Source organism: Haemaphysalis longicornis, unplaced genomic scaffold (assembly GCF_048455015.1).
Source record: "Haemaphysalis longicornis isolate Haplotype H1 unplaced genomic scaffold, Haemaphysalis longicornis Haplotype H1 scaffold_2, whole genome shotgun sequence".
Taxonomy (NCBI): Eukaryota; Metazoa; Arthropoda; class Arachnida; order Ixodida; family Ixodidae; genus Haemaphysalis; species Haemaphysalis longicornis.
The window spans coordinates 134,120,406-134,130,908 of NW_027526295.1; the positions used below are offsets into that span (position 1 = coordinate 134,120,406).

The following is a 10,503-nucleotide window of genomic DNA, read 5'->3' on the forward strand; positions in this document are numbered from 1 at the left end:
CAGGCTTCTTCAAATGGGCCTTCACAACGCTATCGAGGAACTTACTGAAGGACATCTCTCAAGCCACCGCATCAGCCTTGCGCAAACTCAAACAGGACGCTTCACCCTCCGAAACATCAACTGGACTTCTGCCGACCCCGTTCACCTCGCCCCTCTCTCAGACAAGTGGCGGAAGCATACTTCAGTGAGACCGCTCCCTCAAAAAATGAATCCGGGCATTTGTCCCGAGCGGAGGGCTGCAAGCAGCCAAGCCCACAAACGCATGTACAGTTATCGTTCCTATGTATACTACAGCGATGCAACTGGCAACACTGCGAACGGGAGCATGGTTTCAGTGGCTACATCTTCGACCATTTTTATTGCATGTGCATTCATTCGGACAACATCCCCTCTGGACGCCGAAGAACTGGCCATTGCCTCAGCCCTCACCCAGTCCTCCAGGAAAGTCATACAGATTCAAGACCACCCTGCCGAAGTTTCCTGTAGCAGAGGGGGCGCAAACAACGCTACGTGTTCTTCAACGCTAACATCCTACTCACCGAGTTGTCATCGTGTGGGCACCTGCACATTCCTGTGTAGCGGGCAAAAACTTCGCCCATGAACAGGCCCGCGAACTCACCCACCGAGGCTCGGAAATCACTGCAGCCCCCACACCACTTCTCACTTATCAAGACATTCCTAAATTTTACCGGGACACCAGACGAAAATTCCCTTGCCCTCTCCCCGCCCTCATCAAAAATCAGAAAATCACACGCCGACAATTGTTAACAGAAAGCGTTCGTACACACACTCCGAATGCATCTATAAATAGCATAGCTCTTTATAGGTTGTTAGTTTCGCCATCGAGTGCTTCCACAAAAAAATTAGACCCATCTCCCCGAACTGAACCATGAGTAGGATGCAGATCGTCATGGGGGTTCCGTTTGCGTTTCCGTGATGTTGGTCAGCCAAATTTGGTGGAAATGTAGTGAACCCCGTAATGCTCATATATCCTACTCATGGTTCCCTTCGGGGAGATGGGTGTAATTTTCCTTATTGCATGCGTATATACGCGAGCGAGACGAGATTGAAGTGGTATCTAAAGGTCTGTTAGTGTTTGCGCTGACGCTCTCACTTAAAGGGACACTGAAATGAATTAGTCAAGCTCCCGTTTTTGCTTGCACTGAGTAGACTGGCTCAAATTAGCACACTTTTCATCGTTTATGCGGTTGACAAATCGGTAATTATTTTGCAAAGCGCGAAAGAACAAAAACTACCATGCGCGGTTTGCGGCGGCCGCACCAACTAAAGCTGTGACGTTGGGAGGAGCGGGCACCGTGATTGGACGATGCCCAAGGTGAGCAACCAAACAAGATTCGGTTTCGGTTCTGTAAAACACAACCGGTGGCGTTGTTGGATGGGCATTCTCAATAACTCAGTAATCATCGTACCGCGCTTCTGCCATGTTGTCAGCTGTAAAAATGCATAAAGATAAGCCTCCCAGGACGGCTTGGAATCGTAGCATTCACTAGCCGAGGCCTACGCATTGCATGGACGCCCTCCGCGTACCCGCAGACGCCCAAATGTCATGCGTTTTTCCCCCATATTTGGAGCTTGCCTCACTCATGCCTGTACCGTAAAAAACGTGTTCGCACCAGGCCAAGGGTGTGTTGATTCTGGCCTGTGCCCAGTGCCCGCAAGCAGTCGGTGCTTATGGCAACAGCACGCCAACGAGAACTCGCTAGCGCGCCAGTGCCAGCCTGCGCGCGTTCTGTGAACTAGTTCGTGGAGCCATGAACGTTGCGGCCCAAAAAAAGGTGAACTCAATGTAGAAAACATCGGCAGAAAACGAAAAAGTGAACTTACAAAAAAAAAAAGCACGTACCCGTGGGGACTCGAACTCGTGACTTGCAAAACAGTTGCGGCACCATACCTAACGCCCCAGACCACTCGGCCAACGTTGCGGCCCAAAAAAAGGTGAACTCAATGTAGAAAACATCGGCAGAAAACGAAAAAGTTAACTTACAAAAAAAAAAAGCACGTACCCGTGGGGACTCGAACTCGTGACTTGCAAAACAGTTGCGGCACCATACCTAACGCCCCAGACCACTCGGCCACGGGACGGGCTCCGCCGACCGTGGTAATATAAGGTATATATTGTACAACAAGTTTACACTTTTATTTAGTTTCGGCATTTCAAGCAGCTTAGGTGACTATTTGTTGTATTGCGCTCGTGCAGTAAGCGTCCCCCGAGTTTCCACAATAGCTCACGTCTAGCAATTGCATTTCGTAGACGGAAAAGCGTTCTCAGATGCGTAGTCGTGCTGCTGACCGCTGTGCTTGTTCGCCCAGCGCAAAAAAGTGCTTCCCGCACCCTATTTTTACGCTTTACAGTAAAAATATCAGTTGATTTTATTTCCTTAGTACCTATATTGACTTCGCTGACTCTTCTCCCGCCTTCAAGAGGCCTTATATTTTCCTACTGGCGTACCAGTCAGCGAAGCGTCGCATGTGCGCTTGTGCAGCGCTTGTGTGAAGCGACCTTTACTTGGAGCTAGATACAGTGTACAAACTAACCAAGTAAAGAAAGGCCCATTCTTCCATTCACAAACGTGTCCTGGCTTCGTTTCAACTGAGCGAACGAATTGCGACGACCCGTCGGCGGCCGGCGGACGAAACGCTGGGCCGACTGACTCTGTCTGAAGGCCGGGGAGCCGTGCAGTAGCGCAGCCAATTGCGAGCTCGGCTCCTCTCGACGTCACACGAAAACGCCGCAGAAAATGGGCGAGCGTAAAGAGACGACGACCGCATTTTCTAATTAATTTTTCTACTAAATAAAATCGCGTAAACGCGCCCAGAGTGGTGGTAACATGGCCTGGGGACTCCGGACTACAATTTGCGCAAGTAATCCCGCAATGTTTACATATCACTTCAGTGTCCCTTTAATTGCGTCAGCACACTCACTGACGGGGCTGTTGCTTCCATCCTACTTCATCTGAAGAATCACGGAGTCAAGCGCAAGCCCAACCGGAGTCAAGCGAAGCATGCGGCCAATCCCTAGGCCAATCCCTAGGGGCATCCTGCCAAAATCATCATCAGAAGTGCTGCGGACGGGGCGACAGCGACGTACACGCCCTCCTCTTCGCAGCTTTGTCTTCTTCTCCTTCTTCGTCTTCAGCGGTTCCCCTATGAGAAGATCGCGACGGTGGCCCATGCGCAGGTGCTGTGCGGACGCCGGACCACCGCCGAGGCCGCGGGACATACCCCCGAGCATACGATTCTCTTCCTCGCCATCTTCGTCTTCAGCGGTTCCCCTGAGGGAAGATGACGACGGTGGCGCATGCGCAGGTGGTGTGCGGACGCCGGACCACCGCCGACGCCGCGGGACATACCCCCGAGCATAAGACACTCCGCATCTAAAAAATTACCAGGAAAAAAATTGACGAAGCTTGCACTAAATCACGCCGCGCTTGAAACATAGCGGAGCTGGAGAATTTCTTTCTTTGTAAGCACTGAAGGACACATTACCACGCATTGCATTGCATTGCATTTGAAATTGTTTGTTTAGATTTTACGTCATCGCTTTTCGCCGTGGTAGTAGTATTCATCGTCACATCCGTCTATATTGCCGGCTTCCTCTTGCATGACCGGTGTCCCTGATGGTATCGTCCGCGGGCTTTCCTATTTCTCCCTAAGTGGAACGGGTCAGCACGCGCTAAAGCCGGCGGCAACCGGCTTCGCGAACTGAGCGTTTGTAATGCGAGCTGTCGTGATCCACCCTTGGGGCGAGCATGCACGTGAACTGTTTTCTTGGTACTTTTTCGAGCCCCACGCGCAAGCCTGAACGGCGCCTGGCGTTCCGTGTAAAACGCGTACCCGTGAGGGCAACGGCGGGAGTAACTATGACGCAGGAATTTCTGATGACGACGCACGCATTACGGCCAGAAACACCAGCTCCTCTGTTAATAGTAGCGAGCGCACGTGAGCGGGCGCTTGGTGAGTAGCGCCCGGCGTCGGCCAGGCTTGCGCGTGGGCTTGCGCCACTTGAGGAGCTCGAGAAAAATACCATGAAAAATACCGAGTGCACGTCCCATTCGACAAAAAACATTTCTGTAGTTTTGTCGTATTTTCGCGTGTCGTACTGTTGCATTGTCGTAGTCTTGTCGTGTTGGGATTCTGGTGTTCTGTCGTGATTCGTATTCCTGTCCTGATTTCATGTTCCGTCGTGCCTAATTCGTATCTTGTGGTGATCCTGATGTTCCATCAGTAGTTTCACATCTCTTGATTGTTATTGCCCATTGTGAAGAGTAGCCTAAATGGCAGTTCTGTTGTAACTACAGACGTGTTTGTCATTGAGACAAATTGACTTTGGCATTACGATAGAAATGTGTGTCGTGACAACAGATGGGTTTGTCGTAACAACAGGACTTCTGTAGTCACAACAAAGTTTTCTCTCGTACGACAGGAATTCCTGTTAGGTTTTTGCGGTATACCTGTTGTGATTTTAGACTGGGGTGAGCGTTCTCCTCGTGAGGAGCGCTCGGTATCGCCCAGCTCGACCTTTGAGAACACTCTGCCCAGCTACCGTGGAGGGATCTCTCCCGTGCTCATCTCCCAGTTCACGTGCAGCCGCGCCTGAAGTGGGGCGCACAGGACAATTCGCGCTACACAGGCCGGGTACGCGAAGCCGGTTGCCGCGGGTTCTGGTGTGTGCGCGGCCCACTTTGGGAGCGATGAGAAAGCCTGCGGAAAAAAAAACCATGCGGGCCCGCTGGTCTCGGTGAACTTAAGGCGGCAAGCTGGAAAATCCATGTGAGGTTCAACAGCCGGGTCTCCGACGAAGGGGGTGGGGCTGCCAGTTCTGCTGTTTTTCCAGTTTTGCCGCGCTAGTGCAGGCTTCGCCAATTTTTAAGATCGGAGCTGTTGTTACTATCGGTAGTGTGCTCAGCGTCATCAGAAAACCCCGGGTCATAGTTATTCCCGACGTTTAGCGCGATCGTGAGCAGGCGCCTTACGAAGAGCGCCAGGCGCCGTCCAGGCTTGCACGTGGCGCTCGCAAAAACTACAAAGAAAACAGTTCACGTGTGCCGGCGCTTCAAGGGGAAAGAAAAGACAGCTTGTGTTACTGAGGCCCCGTTCGCGAAGCCGGTTGCCGTCGGTTCTAGCGCGTGCTAATGCGTTCCACTCTGAGAGAAATGTCAAAGCCTGCGGATGAAACGATCCGGGCATCCGGATCCGGACCCGCATCCGGACCCGCCAGTCACGCATGAGAGTCACGCATGAGGAAGACGACAATATACTAGATGGATATGGCGATGACTACTACTACCACAGTGAAAAGCGACGATCGAAAATGTAAATAAACAATTTCAAACCTGATGCAATGCGCGGTGGTGTGCCCTTCAGTGCTTGCATAGAAAGAAATCGTTCAGCTCCGCTTTGGTTCAAGCCTGGCGCGACTTAATGCAAGCTTCGACAATTTTTTTCCCCCACACATAACACTGCTGTATGCAAGTTTAGTCCACAGCTAGGTAACCTCCGAAATATGATTATGGAATGCGCTCACAATCCATCACTACCACCCATTCCTTTCCTAAGTTGTGGGGGACTCGACCAGCGGTAGTCTGAAAGACAAAACTCTTCTGGTGACCCGGGCGAATACGGCTGCGGCAAAACATGGATTCACGGACTACTGTTCCACACGCACTATTGTGCTCACTAAAAGGTTTTTTTTCTCCCCACCTAAACTGGTTGCATCAGCAACTTGCCTACCCACATATTAATACTGGAAGCGCAAGTAGGCGCTGCCGCATAGCTCCTTGGGACCCATCACCGACGACGACGAAACAGCGGATGGCACTGACTCGTGGCTACAGCGATCATGGCCGCTAGTAAATAGATCGTATCGCTCTGCGGCACCATCATGTAAATATATCGGTCACATCGTCCATGCTCCGTCTCATTCGCCTTAAAGTTTTGTTACCTTATGATTCCTGCAAATACGTAAGACATAAAAGTACCTGGCGAAAGGGAACAGCCAAAAAATGGGACCTGCCTCTCAGCACGCACATTATGCCCACCGACTGACTTTACAAAACAGCGGCCGATAGCTCGACCGATAGCGAGGATACACTTCATCTATAGTGCAGCGTGACGGAGTTCGTGGAATGTTTCCACTGAGATACGCCCCACCCTTCCTCAGGAAGCTAACGCAGGAGCACGGTTTACCTTATACGAAGATCCTTTGAGGATGTGCTGAGCCACGGAGGGGGGAGGGAGAGGGACTCCCCCAACCCCTCTCCGTTGTACATAAGCAAGCATGTTGCCGCCATGCATGGTCGGATCTTCATCAACAAGTTTATAACAAACACTGCCTTCACACCAGAAACAGTTCGTAAATGGTATGTACACGCCTCACCTTCCTCCCCGATGTCCTCAGTCAGTCAAGCCCCCCAGCCGACCTCCGCCACTTGGTCTGGACATGTCCAGCCTTCAACCGCCCCGAACCCTCAACCAGACCCAACTCTATTAGACACGTCCTTACTCGCGCAAATAGCGACGTATACTCTAAAGAGTGGGCTAGCACGGCTGGTATGATAGCGCCATCGGTGACTGTCGTGGTGGGACTATTTAGCAATGGACACAATTAGACTTCGGCCTACGACTGTATCTACTAATGGACTTAATCGAGGCATCAATGTGAACAAGTACTTAAGTGATTAGCTTTCATTGCGCTTCTTTCTTCCCTTACCACGCTCGGACCTTTGGTCTTCCTGTCTTAAGAAACGTTTTTCAATCAATCAATCGCCATGGAGGAAAAGAAGAGGAAACGGCATGACGTCACGCAACCAGCGTTAGCAAGCCAGCCTCCGCTGACACCGCTGCCTCACTATTTCCCTTTCCCGAGCCGCCGAAGTCATCCTAGCACGTGACTGACGGTACTGTTTTTGCGGTAGCTTCATGCCGGAGTTTGTTCGGTTGGAGCGGGCACGCTCTCACATGGCGGGGTCACGTTGCACAGTGACGTCAAGGGCTCACTTCGATTTTAATTTTCATGACTAGGTTTCCCGCTTCAACAGTGGCGCCGTCCCCTAACTTTTTTCATCCTCCATGACCACCGTAACCACGAACACTAAGCAGCGCGTGCTGTTCGACTGCATGCTGTAGATGAATCTGAATCGTCTTAGCTTTAATTGAGGGTGATGATGAGGATATGCCTTGAATGACACATGTCCAATCCCGGGATCGCGTAATCTCCAGTGGTTGGAAGAAAAGATTCTTTTTGTCTAAAGGGGATTACGTGAGGATAAGTGGAAGCTTCTGGAAGCGTTTTGTAGTCAAATTAAAGCGGTAAAAATCGATAACCGAATAAAAGGGTTCATAATTGAACCCTGGAAAATCGCGTTCACGTCACGCGCGGTTGGTTCCTTTTTTCCTTTTCTTCTCTAGTATGGGGGCAAAATTATGAAACCGTGTGTACTCGAATTAGGAAATTTGTGCGCCTTTATTCAGCAGGAAAGTAGGGTGGTTAAATATACCTCCATGTTTCTAGACTTTATTGCTATATTTAATTTCTGATAGAGATTATCGACCTGGTAGTGCTGACAAAAAAAATCACCGGCTGTTTGAAAATGCGACGACGAAGAAGAAGAACAAGAAGCAGTGGCGTTCGACGTTGAACGAATACGGCGACTGACTGCAGCATTGTAACGCTCTCCGAATAATCAGGATGTCTTCGGAAGCAGGGCTGCGCGTTGTGCCACGACTGCTGCTCCTGCTAGTGTGCTCCTGCAGCGGCTGCCTGGCGGAAGTCAGTTGGCGGGACTTTGCCGCGACCGAAGACGAGCCGGTGGAAGCCGAGGTGCACATCACGGCGCAGGAAGACGTCAAATACGTGGGCGACGACGTCAACTTCACCTGCACCGTGCGCGCCGACGCCAAACCGAGGGATCTGACCTGGTTCATGTACGAGCAGGACGTCACGAGCGCGCTCTTCACCACCGTGCAGACCGTGGAGACCCCGCCAGAGTCCCGGTCGAAGGCCGACAAGAAGATCACCTACAGCAGCCGGCTGACCATCAAGAAAGCCATGTTCAACTACACCAGCATCGTGCGTTGCAAGGTGCGGATCGGCGAGAACCGGGTCTTCCACCTGAGCACACCCATGACCATCACGAAGCGCGTGGACAACAAGCGGCTCATCGGCGAGCCGTGCAGCCGCACGCAGAGCTGCGACCTGGAGCACAGCTTCTGCAACTACTCTGCCGCCGGCGTCGCCGCCAGCGGGGGGGTGTGCCAGTGCGACGCCGAGCACCCGGTCTACTCGAGCCTCGAGGAGCCGCGCTGCCTGCCCCCGGCCAGACTGGAACAGCGGTGCGAGGACAGCGCGCAGTGCGCCAGCGCGGACAATGGGTCCCAGTGCGAGGAGCACGTGTGCCGGTGTCGCGCCGGCTTCGGCGCCGAGTCCGGTCGCTGCGTGTCCGTGCCGGACGTGTCGTCGTGCCGGACGACCAACGCGTGCCTAGACGGCAACGCGGAGTGCGTGGACGGCCGGTGCGTCTGCAAGGCCGGCTACGTGCTCAAGCCGGGCAGCAGCCAGTGCGAGGAGAGCGGCGAGCAGGAGTTCCAGATGGCCGTCATCGGCGTCTCGGCCGTGGCCGTCCTGCTCGTGCTGAGCGGCATCACGGCCGCCTGCTACGTCATCAACCGGCGCAAGGAGGGCGCCGAGCGATACTGAGCGTCCCGAGAGATTCGCTTTTCTTTGTTCTTGTTTTATTTTGAAAAGCAAGTGACGTTGAATAAATCGTTGTGTTGAATATGCCAACTTCGTGGCAGACCACTTCTCCGTTTTCATAACGTTGACTACAACGGATGAAAACTATTTCATGTCCAGCTGATTAGTTTCCATCTTAATCCTTTCATCATTCAGTATATTTCTGAGACAAAGTGGGTCAGCTTGTCGGTATTGCTGGCGATGATGGCAAATGCCTGATTTCGTCATATAAAATCTGTTTTGTTTTCGCAACCGGAAGTGGGACGCTGTGAGCGAATGCTTACATCGGTTACTCTGTGGGTACTGTTGAGAAAGGACGCTGCCGAACACTGCCGACTTGTTGACCTCACCGACTGATGATATGGCACCGTGCTTTTGATGCATGGTTAATATGTTTATCTGGTGGGAAATTATGTACCACCATCAAGCAGGAAGGACATAGGAATAGAGAAATATTTTAAGGAATCGTGAGCAGGAGGATGTCAGAGCTTCCACCCGTGAGGGACGTTTTTAGTCCAGACGTCTTGGGGACGGCTAGCCGTCCGGGCCCGCTCCACCAGCCGTCGTTGGTCCGGGGGCTAGCAGCTGGTCAGCTGCTCTTCCCACGGCGCATAAGTAAGTAGAAAGTTGAAAGTTGATTGCGACAACATGTACAGGAATGGCTATACAGTTGTCGAGGCGGACGGTCAAAAAGGCTACAGGAAAAAAAAAAAAGCCTGACAAGGTGACGTCCCCCTCCCCCCTCCCGTATTGGCACGACTCTGCGGGAAATGGCACGTACTTTGTGACAATAAAAAATAACAGAAGAATGCACACAATTAAGACATAGAAAATCAGCTTTCAGTGTTCAGAAAGACACAATAAATACAATGAAAATTCCACAAGGAAGAAAAAAAACACACATCAGCTCTCAGATTTCAGGAACAATAACCAGAATTCAAGAATTCACAGCAAGAAAGAACAAAAAACAGTTCGCAGTTTTCATAAACAAACAATAATTACAGTACAAGATTTCATAGAGCGGAAAAAAAATACCTCTAAGTTTCTGAAAGAAACAAAAAGTTAAAATACGTCTTTTACTGTTATTCCAAAAGGTACATGTCTAATTTCTTTTTAAATCCTTGTTCAGATTTAGCATCTTGTACCATGGTTAAAATTGCGGGGTGACTGTTTAAAACGTTGGAAATCTGGTAGCTCAATTTCTGGTGCCCGTAGTTTGTGCCAGTTTTTGGCTTTGTGTATATTACCTGCCTAAACTGGTATTCATGTCTTCGTGAAGTGTATTTTCTGTAAAAGTCATTAGGGTCTGTCCTTATGTGGTGATAAATAGTTAGAGTTTTTTATTTAGAATGTTCATAATTGTCAATACGTGATGTTTCTTAAATAATGGAGAACTGTGACTGATGTAGGGTGCGTTTTCAATTATGCGTAAGACTTTTTTTTTGGAGCCGGTATAGGTTTTCTATGTTTGTTTTTCCTGTTGAACCCCACACTAGAAGGAAGTAGTTAAGGCGAGAATGTACTAGACTGTAGTACAGTTGCCTTTTTAACAAAGCTGGTAGTGAATATTTCATCTTATAAATAGTACCAATGCACCGGGATATATCCGTTCGAAGTTTGTCAATACGTGGAGACCAACTCAAATTTTCATTGAACACGATGCCATGGAATTTGTGTGAACTAACTTGTTCAATACATTCGCCTCTGAAATTGAGGAAAACCTGTTGCCCTAAACGTTTGTTTGAAGCTCG

The 10,503-nt window shown here is 50.5% G+C and overlaps 1 protein-coding gene across 1 annotated transcript; it reads left to right on the top strand.

The window, feature by feature from the left end:
- The first annotated feature begins 7,708 nt into the window (after nt 1–7,708).
- On the top strand, nt 7,709–8,716 carry LOC144168301 (uncharacterized). The gene has a single exon (XM_077697312.1). The coding sequence runs from the start codon at nt 7,709–7,711 to the stop codon at nt 8,714–8,716; it is 1,008 nt and encodes a 335-aa protein (XP_077553438.1).
- The last annotated feature ends 1,787 nt before the right edge of the window (nt 8,717–10,503 follow it).

Coding starts and splice junctions, on each gene's coding strand:
- LOC144168301 (XM_077697312.1), top strand. CDS start 7,709: ATGTCTTCGGAAGCAGGGCTGCGCGTTGTGCCACGACTGCTGCTCCTG.